Raw genomic sequence first — 25981 nt, forward strand, 5'->3', positions numbered from 1 at the left:
AAGAACTTGACACGTGTCCCCAGGAGTATAGGGGTGCACAGGACAAAGACAGACACTGGTGCTTGCTTCTTATATCTGCAGAAGTCCAAGGGCAGGAGACTGACTGAAGCTGCCCATGCAGAAGGGGTTGGAGAAATGAGATGTGATACTTCCTGTGGCCTAAGTAGATGCCATAAAGGTGACCTGGTTAGCGCTGTCCTGAAAGGAACCCCCTAAGAAGGCTAAGTGCAAGGGCAAGGCCATCTCAGCCCCACGTAGTGGTGTGAGGTGTTCCATTAAGAGTCATAAGAGGTCAGTCACAGAGTGGAGCAGCAGGGAGGTCCTCATGGGAGTCCTGAAGAATCCACCCAGTGCCCCCCACAGAAAGCTAGCATGTCAGCATCTACCACACAAAAGGCCCTTAACTGGTCACTTAAGACTCTGCTGTTTCACTCTAATCTTCTATCCCCCTCATTCTGACCCTAGAGAAGCCAAGCGAGCAGAGAGAGGAGAAGAAGAGAGAGAAGAACAAGCCACTCCCTCTTCTCTGCTGCTGATCCTGGGCCAGGCCTAACCTAGAGGGAGGGAGAAGCTTTGAAATGCACACAAGTTTTCCCTTTGACTGGTATTTAGGGTCTTTTTTTTTAAATACCTCAATATGAAGCTACTTGAATCCCCCTGAAGGTGAAAGAAAGCTATGGAACATCAAGAGGTCAGAAATGGGGATCCAACAGAGCTTGTTTAAAGGAACTGGTAGGAAATTTTCAAGCTCTTTCATCATTGTACCCAACTGCATTTAATCCATTTTTTAAATGCTTACATTTTTAACTGTTCAATCTTTAATGTCACACAAACCTTACCTTAGAAAAAAGGCCTTCTGCCTCTATACTGTATCCTTTAAGGTCCTCATGTAATTCCTGCAAACACTGTATGACTCTTCTTTGATGTTCATCGTCCTTTAGCTCACGAGCTTTGATCAGAAAGTCATAGTGGTCCAGTGGTCCATGGCAAACAGCTAAAGCTTTTGAATAAACCTCTGTAGCAGCAGTTGGAGACATACTCTTGGCTGTCTGAACTGTATAGGCTATAAACAAAAATATATATATAATTTTAGACTTTCTGAAATGAAGATATTTCATAGTGCTCTACATTATTTCTTAATGGCCACATTAAAACTTTTAACCAGTTATAATTATATATATTTGAGCAGTTGTTGTAAATATCACTTTGATGAAAATAATAATATAAAACACATTTTGTAACATAAATATATTTATAAATGTCTCAGTTTAATAAACCCCAAACTCATAAGCTATCACTACAACCCCTCTTCCAGGAAAAATGGAATGTCTGCTTTGCCTCCACTCCAATGAATGAGCCACCTGGGTTCATCACATCCTTCCTCACAGCAGGGGTGGTACCTTTCTTTACATTAGGCCTAAATCTGGTTCTTCAGTACAAAGACAGAGACTTAGACACTAGTCACAAAGGGTTTTCTACTGCCTCTTTATTCGCTGTCTAAAACAACACAGCATTCAGATGTTACCACATTGAATTCAGCCCACTGCTTGCCAGACTCCTTCCCTTTTCCATCACCTTTAGGTTGAACACAAAGAGTTGAGACACAACAGAGTGTCTGTTTCAGAGCAGGGAGGTGTGTTAATCCTTTTTTTAGCTTCTTGGGGAGAAAACTGATTGTCTGTGGTAAGGTCCAGTTATAACTCCATTCCTTATCCAGGGCAGGTTTAGTGAGCAGCAAACTGGCACATTTTTAGACAAAGATTTTACAAGGGTATTCTGCCATTGTTTCTCTTGTTTCATTGAATACCATGTTTCCTTTGTTTCAATAATATGGAAAATATTTAATTTAGGAAAAAATTTAACAGTCACAACATTATTTCCATCATTTTCTAAAAAAGGCAAAAAAAAAATCCTTAAATATACCATGACTGTTGGGGATAGGGCAGAGCTATCCTCTAATAACTGTTCTCCCTTTCTGAATAAAGGTTTTAGCTGGGTACAAGGCTGCCTAGTGAAATATTCCATATCCTGGCCTCTCTGGCAGCCAGGATGGTCATGTGAACAATGGGATGTAAGCTGAAATGTGTGCAGCTCCGCTCTGGAGCACTTAAAGGGAAAGGGCGAATCCCACTCCTCCCCTTCCCTTCCCTCCCTCTGACTGGAAAGAAAGTGCCATGACTGCAGCTGGAAGAGCCAACCTGGCAAGGAGAGGCGCACAGAATGCTGAGCAAAGCAGAGCAAAGTTCCCTAACAATACTGAGCTGCCAAACCAGCTCTGGACCACCTGCCTGGATTTTTATGTAAAATAAATGTCTATCTTGCTTTTCAAGCAGTGTATTTTAGGGTCTCTTTGTTACGGAGGCCTAAATTGTACCCTAACTAATACAGGGGGCTTACAGCCTGCAAAAGAGAACTGGACTAAGGGTCTCCTGGAACCCTAGGCCTCACAGGACCAAGAACAAGGCTTGGGTTCATGTTGAAGCTGGAGGCATAGGTTGAGAGTTCCATAAAGGTTTCCAGCAATTTGAGATGTTTACCAGACTGGTATAAGAAACATATTTGCCCTTGGTCCACAGTCCCTAGTACAGAGCTCATAAAACTCTTGGAATTTCCTAAGTGATAGAGTGTTTTCTGTTTATCATAATGAGCCTCTTTCCATCCCACATATGCTAATGAACTCAGGGTAGGGCCCCAAGATAACCTCAGGACATGGCTGGTCCCCAGAAAGACCAAGTGTTTAGAAAGTTGGAACTTTCAGCCCCACCCAACAACCTGGGAGGGCAGGGGAGGCTGGAGATTAAATTCTATAAACACCTTTTTTTTTTTGTATTTGAATACTCAAAGCAGCAGCTTTACTTATAATATTTAATAGCTGGAATGAACCCAAATGTCCATCAGTTGGTGAATGGGTTAACGATGGTATATCCACACAATGGAATATTACTCAGAAGTAAAAAGGATTAAACTACTGATAAATATAACAATGTAGATGAATCTTAAAAGTATTACGCTAATTGAAAAAAGCCAGAAGCAAAATTCAATTTTATATGATTACAGTATACAAAGTTCTAGAAAAAGCAAAACTTTTCTAGTGAAAGAAAGCAAATCAGTAGTTTCTAGAACCCAGGAATAAGGTTATGGGATTGGTAGCAAAGGGGTAGGAGCAAATTTTAGGGGTGATGGAGATATTCTATATCATGATTATGATGGTGGTTACATGACTGTATACATTTGTCATAACTCATTGAATTGTTCACCTAAAATCAATGAATGCTATTTGTATACAAATTGTACTTCAATAAAGGTTTCACAGGAAAAAGGGAAACATTGGGCTATAGATGCGGTTTTACAAGTTAGCTTTTAAAAATTATAGGGCTTCCCTGGTGGCACAGTGGTTAAGAATCTGCCTGCCAATGAAGGGGACACGGGTTTGAGCCCTGGTCCGGGAAGATCTCACACGCTGCGGAGCAACTAAGCCCATGTGCCACAACTACTGAGCCTGTGCTCTAGAACCCACGAGCCACAACTACTGAGCATGCGTGCCACAACTAGTGAAGCCCTCACGCCTAGAGCTCATGTTCCGCAACAAGAGAAGCCACCGCAGTGAGAAGCCCGTGCACCGCAACAAAGAGTAGTCCCCGCTCGCCACAACTAGAGAAAGCCTGCGCGCAGCAACAAAGAGCCAACTCAGCCAAAAATTAATTATTTAAGTAATTTTAAAAAATTATATGTTTACATGCTTCTATAAACACTCTTGAACAATAAGATATGGAGAGCTTCCAGGATGGTGAAAACATCAAGGTGCCAGGAAGGTGACATACCCAGAGAGGGCACGGAAGCTCCACATCCCTGCTCCCATCCCTTGCCCTGTGCATCTCTTCCATTTGTCTGTTCCTGAGTTCTATGTACCCTTTATAATAAACTGATAAACATAAGTAAAGTGTTTTTTCTGAGTTCTATGACCATTACTAGTAAATTATCAAATTTAGCTAAGTATCAACCCCCTAAATTTGTAGTCAGACATGCGGAAGTGTGGGTAGCTTGGGCAGCCCATTTGCAGCTGGCCTCTGAAGTGGGGCCACTTTTGTGGGATTGGCCCTTTAACTTGGGGGATCCGATCCTACCTCCAGGTAGATCGTGCCAGAACTGAATTGACAGATACCCATTAGTGTTGGAGGATTTGAGAATCTCACAACCAGGGAAAATGCTCTTTTCCACTCCCTGGAATCAACCAAGTAAGAAACCTACGAATTTCCTTCTCCTCCATCCCACAAACCCTTTCCCCAGCCCTCAACCAGGTCCTCAGCCAATCAATCATCAGTGCTATTCAATTTTACATCCTAAATACTCTCTAATCCATTCCCTCCTCCCATCTTCACACAACCACTCCAGCTGGGCCTCTTATTGTCTCTGGCTTGGCCTCCCTGCTTCTGATCACCTCCTGCCTCACATTTACCACGACCACACCACAATCTCTAAAAATATCTTCCATCAACTACAGGGATGATCTTGCTAAAATCTCAATGTGATTTTATCAATATTTCGCTTAAAATTCATCTCATTGTTTAAAGGCGTGGTTTTCGTTTTTTTTTTTTTTTTTAAGGGAAACAGTTTTTTTTTTTGGCTGTGCCAGGTCTTAGTTGCAGCACGCAGGATCTTTAGTTGCGGCATGTGAACTCTTAGTTGCGGCATGTGGGATCTAGTTCCCTGACCAGGGATCGAACCCGGACCCCCTGCACTGGGAGCACAGAGTCTTAGCCACTGGGCCACCAAGGAAGTCCCTAAAGGAGTGGTTTTCAAATGCAATTTTAACAGCAGCACCTTTTTCTATACAAAACTTTCCATCGGATCCCAAATTTATTTAAGAGAAAAGAAGAGGGGGTAACAAAGTCCTGACCTCTTCACATCTCCCTCATTCCCACGCCCATACCAGCCCATTTCCAAAGCAGCCCCTAAGGCCCCTTCTCCACCTTATAGGATCACATTAAGTAAGAATAGTGTGCAGAAAAGAGTTAACACAGCAGGCCTGAGACTATGGTCCTTAGCAATGCCTGCTTGCAAAAATGGGCCCTTGACTGGGAACTTGGGTTCCCATCATTCCCAGAAATGGTAAGAGTGACTCACTGTGCCTAAATGTTTGTATCGTATACAAACAATGTGATTTATGCTGAACACCTAGTTTCCTTCTATAAGTCTGTAATTTTGGCACATGCCAGGCAGAGGGTGCCTTCGTAACCACCGCTCAGCTCTAGGCATTGAGCCTATAATGAGCTTCCCTAATAGACATTTCACACCTGTTGTCACAGTAAGTTGCTGGAAGAATTAAGCATGTTCTGTTTGACTCTCCTGGGAGAAGACGCTTGTAAGCTTGTGCCTAATCTTCTCTGAACGTTGTCCCACATGCATTTTCCCTTTGCTACTTGTGCTCTGTATCCTTTCGCTATAATAAATCGTAGCTGTGAGTATAACCATATGCTGAGTCCTCTGAGTCTTCCTAGTAAATCACCAAACCTGGGGGTAGTCTTGGGGATTCCCAGCATAGATAGTGTCCTCATTCTGAGGTTCAAGGAATCCATAATAGGGGCACAGCCTGCATTTTCAGACTACTCCCCCTCTACTCTCCAAAATGCATCTATGTTTTCAATACAAGAAATGACTGAGTACCACCACATATAATGGGTAATAGGGAATATCAAAGTTGACTTGTTTTAAGTGCGGGTGGAAGAACAAAAAAATTGCAGCAGTAATGTATCAAGATCAACTGGAAATAGCAAGTAAAATGAATTTGGGTACAGAGAAACTGGTTATGAAACTATTCTAAGTGGGAATAATACAGGCCCAAATTAGGATGGCAACAGCAGAAATGTTAGGAAGCGGGGTAGAATGGAAAATGCAAAGGTAGATTCAATAATGTGGGTTGCCTTCTAGTCAAACTGGATTGCTCACCATATCTCAAACATTTTCCATTCTTTCATTTCATAACCATGCCTTTGTTCACACATTGTCCTAACTGGATAGCCTCCTCCTCCAACCCTCTGCCAGCCTAATTTCTCCTCCACAAATCTCAACTCACCCTCAGCTCCCTACCACCAGATTTCCAAACTCACCTGTATCTACCCCATTCTCTTTTCTTTCCGCAGTTACAGCTTAAGGGCTATTTCTCATTCCATCAAGGGCTATTAATGCCTTCACTCATCCTCTAATCAGTGGATTAATTTTTTGGAAAAAAAATTATGACCCAATATACACACAAATATACATAACTGAAAAACAAGTTTCATGAAGTAATAACTAATTTAGTAAAAGTATGAAATAGTAAGAAAAAAAGGATCTTTCTATGCATGATATTCTCTGGTATTTTATACACATATATTTTTATTATTTACATCTAAAGAACCACTAGATTTAGTTATACTAAATGCCTTATATGATACTTATTTACCTTTTTGTTTTCTGTCCCCATCAGAACATATGCTCTTTGAGGGCAACAGTGCCTGACATGATTGGTGTTTATTAAATATTTCTTGAATCCCCTCCCTTCTTACATTTTCAGAGATGTCATTCTCTTCATTAATCACCTCTGTACTATATCATCTCCCTTCCCCTCTCTACTAGTTTTTTTCATATCAGCTCAACCCTCTCCTCTTAAAATAATAACAACAACAACAAACAACCTCCTTGACTTGACACCTGCTCTCCCTCCTTCCCTTCATAGCCAAACCACTTGAAAGAGTTGCCTTTACTTTTTCTGGCCATCCCCTCACATCCTGCTCATTTCTCAACCCATTATAATCAAGCTTCTACTGAGATGGCTTCTGCCAAGTTCACCCAATGCCTTTTTTAAAAAAATATTTTTAATTAATTAATTTATTTATTTATTCTTGGCTGCGTCGGGTCTTAACTGCAGCACGCAGGATCTTCATTGAGGCATGCAGGATCTTTCATTGCGGCATGTGGGCTTCTCTCTAGTTGTGGCACGTGAGCTCCAGAGCCCACGGGCTCTCTAGTTGTAGCGCATGGGCTCCAGAGCACATGGGATCAGCAGTTGCAGCACGTGGGCTCTGTAGTTGCAGCGCACCGGCTAACCATGGCGTGCGGGCTTAGTTGCCCTGTGGCATGGGGGATCCTAGTTCCTTGACCAGGGATAGAACCCGCGTCCCCTGCATTGGAAGGCAGATTCTTAACCTCTGGACTACCAGGGAAGTCCCCACCCAACGCCTACTGTTGCCAAATCCAGTAGCTATTCCTGAGTCTTCATATTCCTGTTTACAATTATAAAATGTCTAATTTTTAAAGTTATTCATAGGAACCATCAGGACTGTGGGCAAAGTACATTGTTTCTATTGGGATCTGGCTTTGGAGAGGCTTAAAGTCCTTTGCTTCCACTTTTATTTTTACTAACCCAACATCTTTATTGAGTAGTTTATACTTCATTCACATTTCTCAAAAAAGAAAACCAAGTTACACTGAGGATGAGGCATCACTTCAGGCAATCATCAGACATAAAAAGAGAATCATGGGTTATCTAGTACTGCATATAAGAAGCTTATAAGTTGCCATTCTATCCCAACAACAAGTAAAAAGCTGAAAAATCAACGTACCTTCTCAGATCCATAAGAGAAGGAAGGACACAGGACAAACTGCTGCCCCCAAGATTGAAAAGAAAGTGATTGGTGTAAATGAACCAATTAAAAGATTGTCAGAGTGGCTCAAAACCCTAGACTCAATTACATGTTGACTAAAATAAACTCACTTTAAATTCAAAGACACATACATATGAAAAGTAAATGGATGGATACAGCAGAAACTAACACAACATTGTAAAGCAATTATAATCCAATAAAGATATTTTTTAAAAACAGATGGAAAAAAATACACCATGCTAACACTAATCAAAAGAAAGCAAGAGTAGCTATATTAATTTCAGACAGACCAGACTTCAAAGCAAGGAAAGTTATCAGAGATACAGAAGGATGTTACATAAAGATAAAAGAGTTGATTCCCCAAGAAGACATAACAATCGTTAATGTATATGCACCTAACAACAGACCATCAAGTTAAACTACATGAGGTAAAAATTGATAGAACTATAAGGAAAAATAGATGAATCCACTATCATAGTTGGAGACTTCAGTACCCCTCTAGCAGAAATGGACAGATCCAGTAGGCAGAAAATCAGTAAGGACTTAGTTGAACTCAACAACACCATCAATCAACTGGCTAAACTTGACATCTATAGAATAATTCATCCAACAACAGCACAATACACATTATTCTCAAGCTCACACAGAACATTCACCAAGATAGATCACATTCTGGGTCATAGAACACACCTTACCAAAGTTAAAAGAACAGAAATCATACAATGTCTGCCATCAGACCACAATGGAATTAAAATAGAAATCAATAACAGAAAGATAAATGGAAAATTCTAAAAGATGCAAAGACTATGGGACTTCCCTGGTGGCACAGTGGTTAAGAATCCACCTGCCAATGCAGGGGACACAGGTTCGATCCCTGGTCCAGGAAGATCCCACGTGCCACAGAGCAACTAAGCCTGTGCGCCACAACTACTGAGCCTGCGCTCTAGAACCCGCAAGCCACAACTACTGAACCCAGCACGCCTTAGAAGCCATGCTCCACAACAAGAGAAGCCACCGCAATGAGAAGCCCGCACACCTCAACGAAGAGTAGTCCCTGCTCGCTGCAACTAGAGAAAGCCTATGCGTGGCAATGAAGACCCAACGCAGCCAAAAAAAAAAAATTCTTTTAATTTAAAAATAAAATAAAATATGCAGAGACTAAACAACACACTTCTAAATAACATGTGGGTCAATGAAGAAACCTCAAGATAAATGTAAAAATTCTTTGAGTTAAATGAAAATGGAAGCACAATTTATCAAAATTTGTGGGATGCAGCAAAAGCAGTGATTAAAGGCAAATTTATAGCAATGAATGCATATATTAGAAAGAAGAAAGATCTAAAATCAATCATCTAAGTTTCCACCTTAAGAAACTAGAAAAAGAAAATTAAATCCAAAGTAAGCAGAAGAAAAGAAATAAGAGCAGAAATCAGTGGAACTGAAAACAACAGAGAAAATCAATGAAACCAAACACTGGCTCTTTGAAAAGATCAATAAAATTGATAAGCCTCTGGCCAGGCTAACAAGGAAAAAGGAGAGAGGACACAAATTGCTAATATCAGAAATGAAAGAGGGATATCACTATAGATCCCATGGACATTAAAAGGATAATAAAGGAATACTATGAACGACTCAACCCATAAATTTGAGAACCTAGGTGAAATGGACAAATTCCTTGAAAGACACAATCAGCCAAAATTCACACAAGAAGAAACAGACAATCTAAATAGGTCTGCATCTATTAAAGAAACTGAATCAATAATTAATAGTCTTCCAAAATAGAAAGCATCAGGCACAGATGGGTTCACTGGTGAATTCTACCAAACATTTAAAGAATTATACTAATTCTCTACAATCTCTTTCAGAGGATTAGAAGCAGAAGGAATACTTCCTAACTCATTCTATGAGGCCAGCATTTCCCTAATACCAAAATAAGACAAAGACATTACAAGAAAAGAAAACTACACCAATATCTCTCGTGAACATAGACACAAAAATCCCTAACAAAATACTACCAAATCAAATCCAACAATGTATAAAAAGAATTACACACTATAAACAAGTGAGAATTATCCCAGGAATGCAAGGCTGGTTCAACCTTTTTTCTTTTTTTTTTTTTTTTTGGCTGTGCCGCGTGGCATCCAGGATCTTAGTTCCCTGACCAGGAATAAAATCCATGCCCTCTACAGTGGAATCATGGAGTCTTAACCACTGGACCACCAGGGAAGTCCCTGGTTCAACATTTTAAAATGAATTAATGTAATCCATCGCATCAACAGACTAAAGAAGAAAAATCACATGATCAGATCAATAAAGCAGAAAAAGCATCTGACAAAAACTTATACACATTCATGATAAAAACTCTCAGTAAACTAGGAATAGAGGGACCTTCCTCATCTTGATAAAGAATACCTACAAAAAACCTACAGTGAACATCATACTTAATGGTAAGAAACTAGATGTTTCCCACTAAGATCAAGAACAAGGCAAGGATGTCCCCTCTCCTCACTCCTTATCAACATAGTACTAGATAAATCCATAAGAGAAGAAAAGGAAATAAAAGGTATACAGATTGAGAAGGAAGATATAAAATGGTCTGTTCCCAAATGACATGGTCATCTATACAGAAAATACAAAAGAATCAATAAAATAACTCCTGGGACTAACAAGTAATTATAGTAAGGATACAAGGTTAATATACAAAAGTCAACTGCTTTCATATATGCCTGCAATGAACAAGTGGAATGTGAAATTAAAAACACAATACCAGAAAAAACAAAAAACAAAAACACAATACCAGGACTTCCCTGATGGTCCAGTGGGTAAGACTCCATGCTCCCAATACAGGAAGCCCAGGTTCGATCCCTTGTAGGGGAACTAGATCCTGCATGCATGCCGCAACTAAGAGTGCACATGCCACAACTAAGAAGTCCACATGCCACAACTAAGAAGTCCGCATGCCGCAACTAAGAGTCTGCACGCCGCAACTAAGAAGTCCACATGCTGCAACTAAGAAGCCCGCATGCCATAACTATGAGCTCGCATGCCACAACTAAAGATCCCACATGCCACAACAAAGGATCCTGCATGTTGCAACTAAGACCTGACACAACCAAAATCAATCAATCAATAAATAAATATATTTTTTTAAAAAACACAATACCATTTATGTTAGCACCCCCCAAAAATGAAATACTTTGGTATAAATCTAACAAAATATGTACAAGATCTATATAAACAAAACTACAAAACTCTGATGAACAAAATCAAAGAACTTAAAAATGGAGAGATAGTCCATGTTCATGTATAGGAAGACTCAACATTGTCAAAATGTCAGTTCTTCCCAACTTGATCTATAGATTCAATGGAATCCCAATTAAAATCCTAGCAAGTTATTTTGTGGATACTGACAAAATAATTCTCAAGTTTAAATGAAGAAGCAAAAGACTCAGAATAACCAACACAATACTGAAGGAGAAAAACAAAATTGGAGGACTGACACTACCCAACTTTAAGACCTACTATAAAGCTACAATAATCCTGACAGTGTGGTATTGCCAAAAGAATAGACAGATCAATGGAACATAATAGAGTCCAGAAATAGGCCCACATAAATATAGCCAATTGATCTTTGACAAAGGAGCAAGGGCAATACAATGGAGCAAAGATAAGTCTTTTCAACAAATGATGCTGGGACAACTGGACATCCACATGCAAAAAAAATGAATCTAGACACAGACCTTAAACCCTACACAAAAATTAACTCAAAATGCATCATAGATCTAAATGTAAAAGAAAAAACTATAAAACTCCTAGAAGATAACATGGGAGAAATATAGGAGACGTAGGAGAAACCTAGATGAGCTTGGGTATAGCTTTGACTTTTTAGATACAACACCAAAGGCACAATCCATGAAAGAAATCATTGATAAGCTAGACTTCATTAAATTAAAAACTTCAGTTCTGCAAAAGACAATGCCATGATCTCAAAAGACAAACCACAGACTGGGAGAAAATATTTGCAAAAGACCCATGTCATAAAGGACTATTATCCAAAATATACAAAGAACTCTAAAAACTCACAGCAAGAAAACAAACAATCTGATTAAAAACTGGGCCAAACGGGACTTCCCTGGTGGCACAGTGGTTAAGAATCCGCCTGCCAATGCAGGGGACACAGGTTCGAGCCCTGCTCTGGGAATATCCCACATGCCACGGAGCAACTAAGCCCGTGCGCCACAACTACTGAACTTGTGCTCTAGAGCCCGCGAGCCGCAACTACTGAGCCCACATGCCGCAACTACTGAAGCCCATGCACCTAGAGCCCGTGCTCCGCAACAAGAGAAGCCACTGCAATGAGAAGCCCATGCACCGCAACGAAGAGTAGCCCCTGCTTGCTGCAACTAAAGAAAGCCCACACGCGGCAATGAAGACCCAACGCAGCCAAAAATAAAACTAAAGTAAAATAAAATAAATTAAAAAAAAAAAACCGGGCCAAAGACTTTAACAGAAACCACACCAAAGAAGATATACAGATGACAAAGAAGCATATGAAAAGATCTCCACATCATATGTCATCAGGGAAATGCAAATTAAAAGAACAATGAGAAGGAATTCCCTGGTGGTCAGCGGTTAGGACTTGGCACTTTCACTGCAGGGCCCAGGTTCAATCCCTGGTCAAGGAATGCAAGCTATGTGACATGGCCAAAAAAAATGAGATACCACTACACACCTATTAGAATGGCCAAAATCCAGAACACTGACAAATGCTGCCCAGTATGTGGAACAATAGGACCTCTCTTTCCTGGTGAGAATGCAAAATGGTACAGCCACTTTAGAAGACAGTTGGGCGGTTTCTTACAAAACTAAACATACTCTTACCATACAATCCAACAATCATTATCCTTGGTATTTACCCAAAGAAGCTGGAAATTTATGTCCACAAAAAAACCTGCACACACATATTTATAGCAGTTTTATTCATAATTGTCAAAACTTGGAAGCAACAAAGATGTCCTTCAGTAGAAGAATGGATAAATAAACCGGTACATGCAGACAATGGAATATTATTCAGCACTAAAAAGAAATGAGTCTATCAAACCTTGAAAACACATGGAAAAAACTTAAACGCACATAACTAAGTGAAAGACCAATTTGAAAAAGCTACATACTGTAAGGTCCTATATTCTAATTATATGACATTCTGGAAAAGGCAAAACTATTGACAGTAAAAAGATCAGTAGTAAACAAAGGGAGGGGGTAGGTAGGAAGAAGGTGTGAATAGGCAGAGCACAGAGGATTTTTAGGGTAGTGAAAATACCCTAAAATATACACTAATGTGCATATGTGTCATTGTACATTTGTCCATATTCGTAGAATGTACTACACCAAGAGTGAACCCCATTGTAAACTATGGACTTTGGATGATGATGCTGTGTCAATGTAGGTTCATCGACTGTAACAAATGTACCTCTCTGGTATGGGATGTTGATAATTGGGGAGTATTGATAACAGGGGACATGTGGGGGGCAGGAGGTATATGGGAAATCTCTGTACCTTCCTCTGAATTTTGCTGTGAACCTAAACTGCTCTAAAAAATATCAGTCTTTAAAAAAAAAAAAAAAATCAGTCTTTTTAAAAAGAAAAAGAAAGAGAGAATCAGTCAGGCAAGACACTCAAGGCTGAGAGATTGGCCAGCTTAGGCCTGGACAGCAGCTGTATAAATTGAATCACAAAAGACTTCTCAAAAGCTGCACTAAATTAAATCTGTTACTGCATCAGTGTACACAAATTATGTGATGCTGCTGCCATATTATTTTGATTTGTATTAATTTGTCTTATTGTACTCCAAATGGACAGTGGGAAAATGCCATTCTGAAGATCCACAAACTAATCTACAAACATAAATGGAAGACTTTAGAGTCACAAAAAGTCTGAGCTGTTCTAATACCTCAATTTTGTACCGTATTTCACTACTTTCTCCTAAACGAAGTTTAAGGAAGATCCCACTATACTCCATAGCCCACTTGTTATAAGATTTAGTCAATATCATGATGTCTTAGCATCTGAATAATCTATTATAACTTTCTAGATAGTATTTTAACAAATACGTCAATTTTTCTCCCCAAGGAAAATAAATGAGTTTCCCCAGGCTTTGAGTGTATTTGTTATTACTTCAATTCCCCCTGCTCCAACTGTTTTTTTGAAGTGAACATAACCTCCAGATTTTATTGTCTTCACAATAAAAAGATGAAGTTTAGAACTGGAGTACTTAGCCCTTTCTCTTATCTCCTCCCAGTTCAAAATGCTTGCTGGTCTTAACAGTCAGTACTCTCTAACTCTGCAGCACTTTCTAGACTCAATGCATTCAAGCCTCAGCACAATCTCCACTTGTAGTTTTAGCCTTTTTTCCAGAAAAGCAGCTTAGTCTGCTTCCTGTCATAAGACCGCTTTCCCTGGGCATTCAGAGAGTCCTTGCCCTTCTTGTCCTGTGTCACTCTGTGGGTTTAATGCTTGGCACGCTTCTTACAGTTAGTTTGGCAAGTTTCAGGGATATACGCCATGTTTGTCTGTTTGTGGGGGTGCTATCGGCAGGGGAAGAAGCGATTTCCCCCAATATTTAAGTTTTCATCTGAAGACAGAGGTTTAGAACAAAAAAATTCTTCTGAAGTTCTCCAGTCTTACAGTCTATGCTAATATGTTCCACTTAAACAATCTCATGGCATTAATAAGTAATATAATAGGGACTTCTCTGGTGGTCCAGTAGTTAAGACTCCTTGCTCCCAATGCAGGGGGCCCAGGTTCGATCCCTGTTCAGGGAACTAGATCCTGCATGCCACAACTAAAAGATCCCACACGCCGCAACGAAGATCCCGTGTGCCACAGCTAAGACCCGGCGCAGCCAAATAAATAAATAAATATTAAAAATAATAATAATAAGTAATATAATAAACCACATTTATGCTCTTCTTAATGGCACATGGTAACCTATAACACAGAAAGAAGAGGCAACTCAACAGCAACAATTACAAAAGAAATTAGAAAAAGGCAAATTGTCACTAACAGCCCTAACAAGAATTGTTATATACACGCAGGTTTTTTTTTTTTTTAAACAAGGTCTTGACTTGGGGTCCATGACAAGTCAATTGGCAGGGAATGGGGGGGATGGTCTGAGAGCCCTCTGAAATTAAAAGAAAATTGTGTGTGTGTATGTGTGTATGTTTGTGCATTTCTTCTGAGGTAAGATCTCTAAATATACTACAGATTCCTTCAGATTTTCAAACAAGTGAACAAAAACTGATTAAGAACCACTGTTTTAAAAATAATTGTCAAAACAATTTTAGAAGGAAATTCTATTAATAGCAGCTCACATTTATTGAGCACCTACTGTGTGCCAGGGACTAGGTTAAGTAACTTAACATAATTACTTGTTTTACTCCTCACAATAATCCTATTATACAAATAACTTAAAAATCCATGGATATGGACTTATGTATACTGCCAAATGTAAAACAGATAGCTAGTGGGAAGCAGCCGCATAGCACAGGGAGATCAGCTCCGTGTGGTGCTTTGTGACCACCTAGAGGGATGGGATAGGGAGGGTGGGAGGGAGACGCAAGAGGGAAGAGATATGGGGATATATGTATGCATATGGCTGATTCACTTTGTTGTAAAGCAGAAACTAACATACCATTGAGAAGCAATTATACTCCAATAAAGATGTTAAAAAAAATAATTAAAAAAAAAATCCATGGATAAATCTGTTCATTGATTCATTCACTCAGGTTTCTTAAGAACCAACTATATAGCTCAGGCACTATTCATGTCACTGGTGAAACAACAATTAAAAACAAATTTCTTTCCTTATGGAGCCTTCCCTCCAGTCAAGGGGAAGAGAGACAAAAAATTAAATAAAGAGCAACAACAGATCACATAATAATCAGTATGATGGTGAAAATAAAACAGAGTGATATCCTAGGACCTCTGACCAACAGCATGGCATCCCCAGGGAGCTCAACAGAAGTACGGAATCTCAGGCCCTACCCTAGGGGTCTGAATCAAAATTTGCATTTTTAACAAAATACATAGGTGTTTCATATGCACACTGAAGACTGAGAAGCACCATGCTAGGGAATGATTGAGGACTCCTATAGATTATGAGGAAAAGCTTTCCTGTGGAAGTGACATAAGTGGACACCTGAATGCCCAAAGGAGTCAGCCCTGAGGAAGATCTGGGAGAACTTCCCAGGCAGAGCGAAGAGCTCTGGCAAAAACCCTAAAGTGAAAATGGAAATAAGCTTCACATTTTTAAAGAAAGAAAAGAAAGTTTACGTGGCTGATTTAAATGAACAAGGTGAAAAATAATAATAATAATAAATAAATGAATGAATGAATGAATGAATGAATGAACAAGGTGGAGTATGTTACAAGGAGGTGAAGTTGGAAAGGAGAGGAAGGACCAGATCATGTAGGGTCTTGTAAGCCATGGTAAATAGTGTGAATTTGATAGGATTAAGATCAAGTAGAAGGTTTTGATCAGGGGTGTGTCACAATTTGTTTTTTAAAAGATTAATCTGGGACTTCCCTGGTGGTGCAGTGGTTAAGAATCCGCCTGCCAATGCAGGGGACATGGGTTCGAGCCCTGGTCCGGTAAGATCCCACATGCTGCGGAGCAACTAAGCCCTTGTGCCACAGCTGCTGAGCCTGCGCTCTGGAGCCCGCGTGCCACAACTGCTGAAGCCCGCGCGCCTAGAGCTCGTGTTCCAAAACAAAAGAGGCCACCGCAAGGAGAAGCCCGCACGCAGGAACAAGAGTAGCCCCCAGTCTCCGCAACTAGAGAAACGCCCACGCACAGCAACGAAGACCCAACACAGCCAACAATAAATAAATAAAAATAAATTAAAAAAAAAAAAAGATTAATCTGTTTGTAGAAAATAAGATAATAGAAATGCAAAAGGAAAGCAGAAATGGAGGAATAGTATGGTATTCAATAATGCTATTATATATTATATATAATATACATATATTTTTATATATGTATGTAGTTTTATATTGTATGGAATTCAATAAAACTATTATACATATATATATAAACTACATATATATGTAAATTTTTTTTTAAGTGGAAGCAGAGAGACTAATTAGGAAACTCTTAACAATAGTACAGTTCAGAGATGTCTATGATTTGGACCAGAGAGTTAGCACTGCAAGTTGCAGGTTAAGTAAACTGACCAAGATCATATAGTTAATAACAACAGCAGCAACAATTGTTAACCTTTAGTGGGTACTCACTAAGTGCCAGGTACTTTTCTAAGTACTTTACATACCTTCATTCATTTAATCTTCACAACCACCCTATGATGTAGGTACTAACATATTCCTACCTTAAAGGTGAAGAAACTGAGGCACAGAGGGACTAAGTAAGTAACCTGTCCATGTTCCCATAGCTAGGTAGTGGCAGAGCCAGCATTTGTACCTACAGGTCCAGCAGGGAGGCAGGATGTTATAGTGGAAGCAGCATGGGCTCTGGAGTCATACCCTCCAGATTTATCTCCTGACTCCACCATTTTGACTCTGGATCATGGCAGCTTGGGCACATGATCACCATCCTAGCCAATGATGCCTAAGAGGAAGTCAGCTTCTGCCAAAGTTTCTCCTGATACTCTTCAAAAGGAGACCAGGACAGAAACTCATTCCTTCCTGCCTTTGTACTTTTACCAGTGAAATTAAGATAGCTGGACTGCTGCAAGCACCTTAAGAACATGAGGGGAAATGCTGCTCACACACTGAGGACAACAATAATCTTGACAAATGTTGTGATAGTTAATTTTATTTGGCAACTTGACTGGGCCATCGAGTGCCTATACATTTAGTCAAACATTATTCTGGATGTGTCTGTGAGGGTATTTCTTTTTTTTTTTTTTTTTAATTTATTTAATTTATTTATTAATTTATTTTTGTCTGTATTGGGCCTTCGTTGCTGCGCGCGGGCTCTTCTCTAGTTGCGGCGAGCGGGGGTTACTCTTCTTTGCGGTGCACAGGCTTCTCACTGCGGTGGCTTCTCTTGTTGCGGAGCAGGGTCTCTAGGCGCGTGGGCTTCAGTAGTTGCAGCACAGGGGCTCAGTAGTTGTGGCTTGCAGTCTTACTAGTTGTGGCACACGGGCTTAGTTGCTCCGCGGCATGTGGGATCTTCCCGGACCAGGGCTCGAACCCGTGTCCCCTGCATTGGCAGGCGGATTCTTAACCACTGCGCCATCAGGGAAGCCCCAGTGAGGGTATTTCTGATGAGGTTAACACCTGAAGCAGAAGACTGAGTAGACTGTTCTCCCTTATGTGGGTGGGCCTCATCCAATCACTTGAAGACCTGAATAGAACAAAAGGCTGACCTTCCCCTTAGTAAGAGGGAACTCCTTCCGCCTGACTGCCTTTAAGCTGGAACATCGGTTTTCTCCTGCCTTTGGACTCAAAACTGAAACATCAGTTCTTCATGGGTCTTAAGCCTGCCAGTCTTTGGACTAGAACTACACTATGGGCTCTCCTGGTTCTCAGGCCTTCGGACTCAGACTGGAATTACACTACCAACTCTCCTGGGTCTCTGGGTCTCCAGCTTGCTGACTGTAGATCTTGGGACTTGTCAACCTCCATAATTGCATGAGCTGATTCCTTATAATAAATCTCTTTCTAAATGTATATACATCTTATTGGTTCTGTCTCTCTGGAGAACCCTGACTAAAACATATGTCATAAAGCTTAACTGTGTTGACACTGTTTCCATAGAGCTGAGAAATAACAACAAAGGGGATGTGTGGTCTCTGTGTTCTTTGGTGCTTTAAATTGGAATGGAATTTCAAATTCTACACAAAGGTAGATAGTTAAGAAAGTCTTAGAGATATTCTTTAGAAACTTAAGCAAAATGGTGGAACAGACTATTTCAACAAAAAGTAAGCATTTTCCTTTCAGAAATGTTATTTTAAAGGTTTGCTTCACCCTTAAGGTATTTTTGTTTTAATACCTGAGGTTAAATATTTTTTGAGAATCCATCTCCAACTTCATACTCAAAATCAGTAGAGATGTAGTTTAATGTGTAGAAATTTTACATACAACTTGTCAGTAAAGTGGGGTTCAGCTCAAAAACACTCTGTAAAGATTTCTCAGCTCAAAAGTATCCTATGATTAAAGGAAAGAATTGAAGATACGCAAGATAACACATGACCATACAAATTTAAAGAGTTTTCAAGGTAAAGAAAACTATCTTTTTGTACTATTCCTTCCTAGACGGTTGTATGTTCAGAAATATTCAATACGATTTGTGATGAGCCTTGACTACTTCAAGGCATTACATGTGTTTACTTCAGTAGAATTAAGGATGTTATACAAAATTAACAGATTACAAGAGGTATCCATGTAACCCAGAAAAGTTATCTGCTTTAGGTTCATTTTAACAACTTAAGGTTTTCTTTGCAGACCTTGGATTCATTTGAAAATCTATAAGTGATAGAATTCTGAAAGGTATTCTATATATTATCTTCTCCAAAAAAATCTAAGGTAGATATTGTTATTTCTTACAAATGAGGAAACTAAAACACCACAAAATGTTAGAAAATTTAAGTGAATAGGCAAGACAGGATCTCAGGCTAAGTGACCCCAAACTACCACCAGGATATTGTCCTCATTAAAATCACCATAACACTACAGACAAGTGAAGATTGTGCTCCCATTTATCACAGCCAGGCAACAGAAAAAACACAAACCTCTCTCAGGCCCTCTAATTTGAAGTACTCAAGCCTCCTGGAGCAACCAACAACCCACTCCTCCTGGGTCTCCATCCTACTCAGGCCCAGCTAGAGCTCTGCCCTGCCTGCACTCTGGGCTCAACCTGCCTTTGCTAATAAACGGCACTCTTGTAAAACCCGGCAGCAGCAGGAGCAGCAGATTTTTTTTTAATTGAAATATAGTTGATTTACAATGCTGTGTTAGTTTCAGCTGTACAGCAAAGTGATTCAGTTATACATATACATATTCTTTTCTCAGACTCTTTTCCATTATAGGCTATTACAAGATATTGAATACAGTTCCCTGTGCTATATAGTAGGTCCTTGTTGTTTATTTTATATATAGTAGTGTGTATCTGTTAATCCCAAACTCCTGATTTATCCCTCCTCCCGCCTTTCCCCTTTGGTAACCATAAGTTTGTTTTCTATGTCTGTAAGTCAGCAGCTTTTTTACTAAAAGCCCAAAGTTGAAGTGTTAGAGGAAAGAAATTCCTTTCCATATAAATCTAAAAGCCCTTACATTTCACATAGCTGGCTTTTAAGAATTTTGACTAACTAGATTTATGTACACCTTTTTGAGTTTTGAGAACAAAATTTGGCACTAAATGAAGACCTAGCCCTCAAATACAAAGATGACACAAAGTTAGGAGACAAATCAGTGCTGTATCACAGTCAAGATGATGTTGCCGTACTACAAAATGGGATAAAAGTACCAACAGGTGCAATTAGGTTCAAAAACTTAATTATACTGAAAAGAATCATTTGAAAAGCTATTAAATAGAAAAACTGAATAAGCAACAACTAATTCCACAAATTATAAAGCAGCTATAGAGTGTAAGGCTCTGTACTAAAAACTTCAAACACAGCTAGCTAGATAGACACTGTAACTGCACTCAAAATACCAACAGGGCACTGGGGGAGATATAAACAAGTGGATAAACAACTTTAACAAAGTGTGGTACGAAGTAAAGGGAAGAGGAGGATGCTATGAGATCACAGAGCCAAAGCTAGTAACCTAGCTTAAGGAGATAAGTTAAGGGTACTCAGAGGAAGTGATGTTTCAATTGAGAGCAAAAGGACAAACAGGAGTTAGCCAGGGGAAAATGGAAGGAAGGGAAGGAAATGCATTAAGCTGGGAGAAGGCTCTGAAATATGAGAGGATAGTACTAAAGAAAATGAAACAAGTTCAGTATTGAGATATAAAGTGAAAGGCAGAGGGGGCAAGAGTTGGGCTACTAGAAAAATATAAAGGAACCAGGTGACACAGGGCCTTACAACGATAAGCAGTTTGAATTTAATCCTGAAGGTTCCAGGAAGCCACTTATGAATTTTAAAGAACTCAGTGGCTTAATTATACGCCCTCTTAAGCAAAGGAGAATACTGGAAAACATTTTAACGGCTTTATCTTTCTCACATATTAGCAATGACCTGTTGGAAATACAATAGAAAAAAAAAACAAAAAAAGGATCCCACTTACAATTAAGATAAAAAGTCTAGAATAAAGAAGAGTCATAGTAACAATCAATTTGTAAGATCTATGTGAAGAAAACTAAAATCTTTCTCAAAGGCATAAATGAAAATTTGGGAAACTGGACACAGTGTTATAGAAAAGAAACGCACAACATTATAACATTGTCAGTTCTTCACAAATTAATTTGAAGATTAAATACAGTTCCACCAAAATCCAAATCCAAAATCCTTAGAAAATCATGAAGATGCAAAGTAATGAGGGGGATCTTGACTACCAGATGAGAAAATAAATATAAAACACTATGAACAAAAGATCAATGAATAGAATAGATTTTCCAAAAGGAAGTCTTCATGGAATAATTTAATATATAATAAAAGAGGGAGGCATACCAAATATTATCACTGTTTATTATCTTTTCTTTTATCACCCAACTTGTAATTATCTATTTGTTATTTATTTTATGTCTGTCTGTCTCAACTAGACTGCAAGCCACGAGAGGGAAGGTACCATGCCTATTTAATTCACTGTATACCTAGCACCTACAATGCCTGGCATATGACAGGCACACAATAAATATTTGTTGAATAAATAAATTAAGCAATGGGAGCTAAGAGATCATTCAATAAGTGACATCTGGACAACTGGAAGACAATAGAAAAATTAATTTAGATTATCCCCTCATACTGCATACCAAAATACTTTCCAGATGGTTTTAAAATGTAAATATATAAAAAATTTCAAACCAAAAAAATAAAGTATACATGAATATTTACCTAGGCCAGTGGTCTGCAAACTACAGCCTGCAGGCCAAATCAGCCATGCGCATTAGTCTACTATCTCTGGCTGTTTACACACTACAACACCAGAGTTGAGTACAGTTGTCCCTCAGTATCTGCAGGGGACTGGTTCCAGGACCTCCTGCATATACCAAAATCCACAAATGCTCAAGTCCCTTATATAAAATGGTGCAGTACAATGAATAGTTTACCCGCTATATCCGCGGATGCCAAACTCACAAATATGGAGGGTCAGCTAAAGTTGTAACAGAGACCATGGCAGGCAAGGACAAAAGTATTATCTGAATGTTTACAGAAAAAGGTTGCCAATCCCTGATCTCTCTTAACAGGTGTGGGCTTTCTAAACCCAATCCTGTCTGGACATCACAATCGCCTGTGAAACTCAGACTTAAGGACTCCCAATTAAATCCCAGTAGGAATGGATAAAAAACATAACTGTAAGAGCTAAAACTTTAAAATGCTTAGAAGAAAACATAATTGTAAATCTTCATGACCTTGGATTAGGCAATGATTTCTTAGCTATGACACCAAAAGCAAAAGCAGCCAAAGAAAAAATAAATTGGACTTCATCAAAATTAAAACTTTTGTATATCAAAGGACATTATCAGGACTTCCCTGGTGGTCCAATGGTTAAGACTCCGTGCTCCCAATGCAGGGGGCCTAGGTTCAATCCCCGGTCAGGGAACTAGATCCCACATGCTGCAACTAGGAGCCCGCATACTGCAACTAAGACCTGGCACAGCCAAATAAATAAATTTTTTTTTTTTAAAAAGGGACATTATCAAGAAAGTGAAAATACAACACACAGAATGACAGAAAATATTTGCAATCTATAAATCTGGCATAATTCATTAAGAAATAGAATCCAACAATTTCACCTATGAGTATTTATCTGAAGGAAACAAAATCACTATCTCAAAAAAATATCTGCACCTCCATGTTCATTGCAGCATTATTTAAATAGCCAAGACATGAAAACAACTTAAGTGTCCATCAAGAGATGAAAGGATAATAGAGCAACTAAGCCCGTGCACCACAACTACTGAGCCTGTGCTCTAGAGCCCGCAAGCCACAACTACTGAGCCTGCATGCCACAACTACTGAAGCCAGCGCACCTAGAGCCTGTACTCTGCAACAAGAGAAGCCACTGCAATGAGAAGCCCGCGCACCACAACTAGAGAAAGCCTGCATGCAGCAACGAAGACCCAACGCAGCCAAAAATAAATTAATTAATTTTTTAAAAAAAGAAAGAAAAAAGAAGAGATGAAAGGATAAATCAATAGTAACATAAATCAGGATGTTGATTGCCATTAGGAGTAAAAAGCTAGTGACTTGGAGGGTGCACAATGGGAGCCTCTGGGTACCACAAATGTTCTATTTCTTGATTTAGGTTGTATTTACACAAATCTATTCTCTTTATGAAAATTCAGTAGGCTTTACACTTACCACTTGCATATTTTACTAAATGAATCTTATACTTTAATAAGTATGCTTAAAAATTAAAAATGAAGTTAACAGTAATTATCTTTCCTGTATTTTCTACTATGCACATATAGTATTTTTATAATTAAAATAATTTATTTTTTAATAGAAAAAATAACTAATCAAATACAAACAAAAGAGACCTGTCTTATAATAGCCCTAGGAGTCTTAAGGTGAGACATGAATATGACCTGGCCACCAACTTAATGCAACAGGACACAGAAAAGGTAACCTAAAATACTGCTCTGGCCAGACATGTCTGAAGGAATATATTGAGATATGTGGGCCACATTTTCAGAGTGACATTCAGAAAGCAGACTGTAATCTCAAGAAGGGAAGTAGTTCAAGGATCTAGAAACCATGTCATAAGATTTGACTGATAAGACAAGAGACAGTTGACATTGAGGAGAGAGTAACAACATCCCAGCACTCTGTGTCTAGCATACAGATGGCACCAAGAAATATTTGGGGAATGAATGAACAGATGAATGGGAGAAATATGTCTTTAATGTTTTAAAGGTTGTCAAATGGAATTGGGACAAGGAGGCAACCAGTAATATGATAAATGAATAAATGACTATATAAATGAGTAAGATATACTTTAAAAACTGTCATAAGCACAACGAGAACTAGAGTTATATACGTTGTGCCTGGGGAAAGAGTCAAGATGAATGAGGAGAAGTTACAGAAAAGCTCTACTTGAAGAATTCTACTTAAAGAATTTTCTAGCAATTAGGGCTATACAAAAATGAACAGGATGCCTCAAAAAGAAGCAATAAAGGCAGAAACTACCTTCCCACCTGACATTTAACTACATAACCCAGAGGTCCTCTTCAGCTCTATTATTCTATGATCCCATGAAATGTTATCTTCATATCTTGCTGCACAGCAAATAATTAACAACTTGAGTTCCTTTGAAAACAGTATCCATAAGCAGTATCTTACTAAATTAAGATAATTTACCTTAGTGACTTACCTGCATACTATAAATCAAATTTCAACAGCTTTCTTTGAAACATCATGATGAAAGCAGTAGCTCATATTTTCTAAGACCCTCTAGATATTCAGAATATCCAGAGAAAAGGTAGTTAAGTCCAGGATAACCATAACCATCCCTGGTTATCTATAGAGGCCCTCTGCACAATCTTAGAAAAATCAAAACTGCGTTTTCTGGAATTCAAAGCACTGAAATCAGACTGAGCCCTTTGCCATTGTTATTATAAGTGAGTCTTCCCAAAAATCAAAATGGTTTTAGTAATTATACATAGAGTTGAGTTCATCCCATTCCTATTCACTGAGTGGAATCCACCACCTCTAGCATTTCGATATTAATATTTCAATTACTCCCAGCATAGCCCTACATTTATATAACATTTCTTATAATTTTCAAAGGACTTTCTCGTATTATATAATAACTTATCTGAGCCTCATAGATGACATGTGAGGAAGGCAGAGTTAGGATGACTAATCCCATTCTACAGATGAGAAAAAGGAAATACCAAATTAAATGATTGATCCACTACCATAGGATGAAACCAAAATCACAATCTAGTCTTCCCAGGTCACATTTTATTATTCATCTGGTATCCCATATGTTCATTAGTCCTACAACAGAACTGATCAAAATTCTTCTAAGTAACAGTTATGGAATAAAATGAGCTTCACTTCTTCACAAAGAGAAAGAAGATTGTTGCCAAAAAAGAACACACGCTTAGTTAAATGAAATCAAAACTATATAAGGAATTTAGATTTCCAGTTTAAAATGTTTACCCAACTGCTGTGAGAAAAATGCACAATCAGGAAAAGCACGTTTAATATTTCTAAGGGCTGGATTAAAATTTCAGCTGTAATTTCATTACTGTAATTATATTTTTAATGCATATTTATTAAACATCCATTCAAATACTGTGTTCACAATTATTCATGAGTGTTTTGTACATTTGTGTTGATTTTAACAAACTGTAAACAGTGGCCACTGACCAGAAATGTTCTCCTACAATGACAGAAGCCCATGCTAAGGTCACAGGCAGCCCGTTTATGCTCTATTATGTTCTATTCATACCCCAAAGAGAAATATTCAGCTGCTTTTTGCGAAAACTGCAATGGTCATCAATGACCCAAAAAGTCAGATTTACCAGTGACATTAAACACCTATGTTTGATTCAGTGATGAATAAACAAAGTGCAGAATAGAAGAAAATCAAATCTTAATTAAACTCTTTCTTTAAAAAAACAACATAAGCCATCATCAAGGAATGCATTTACTTTATTTATAAAAGGATGATTTAGGGGCCTTAAAAGGGTGCTTTTGATTTAAATAGAAAAATTATGAAAATTAAAACTAAATGCTTGCCGGTTATCATTCTTTTCCTTTCGAAGCTAGTTAATCTTAAATGTGCCAATGTGTGTAACTTTACAAAAGGAAAAAAAACAGTACTTAAATTTCATAACAAATCAGTAAAATACTGCCTAAAATTCTGAATAAAGCTATTCTGAAGTAATTATAGGCATGGCTTAGCATACTGAGTAACTCCTTAATATTCACCCTTTTCAAACACTATTTAATAATGAGATCTAAGGGGTCTATTTTCTTTCAAACAATAAAGAAAAATAACATCTATTTGTTATGTTCATTTATTTCAAATTTTTTTATACAAATATATAAATAAGAATTTTTAAATAGAATCTACAGGAATTACATTTAAGATATAAATTGCATTATGAAGCTTTGAAGTAACTACGTTAAGAACTACATGTTCAGGCTTTAAAAATTGTTGAAAACTGGCACACCTGGTCAAGAATATGGATAGATAATGTG

General features: G+C 38.5%; 1 protein-coding gene and 1 pseudogene across 3 annotated transcripts in view; both read right to left on the minus strand.

Annotated features, from left to right (window-relative positions):
* AFG1L (AFG1 like ATPase) overlaps positions 1 to 25981 on the minus strand; it is a 199941-nt gene that overhangs the window by 168164 nt on the left and 5796 nt on the right. For all 3 annotated transcript variants that reach the window (XM_068551090.1, XM_068551089.1, XM_068551092.1), the window contains exon 2: positions 840 to 1063. In XM_068551090.1, the coding sequence (XP_068407191.1) occupies positions 840 to 1063 (224 nt within the window). The remainder of the gene's footprint in view (positions 1 to 839; positions 1064 to 25981) is intronic.
* Positions 13900 to 14206, minus strand: LOC137769430 (large ribosomal subunit protein eL42-like; annotated as a pseudogene).

The sequence above is a fragment of the Eschrichtius robustus genome, chromosome 9, assembly GCF_028021215.1.
Source record: "Eschrichtius robustus isolate mEscRob2 chromosome 9, mEscRob2.pri, whole genome shotgun sequence".
Taxonomy (NCBI): Eukaryota; Metazoa; Chordata; class Mammalia; order Artiodactyla; family Eschrichtiidae; genus Eschrichtius; species Eschrichtius robustus.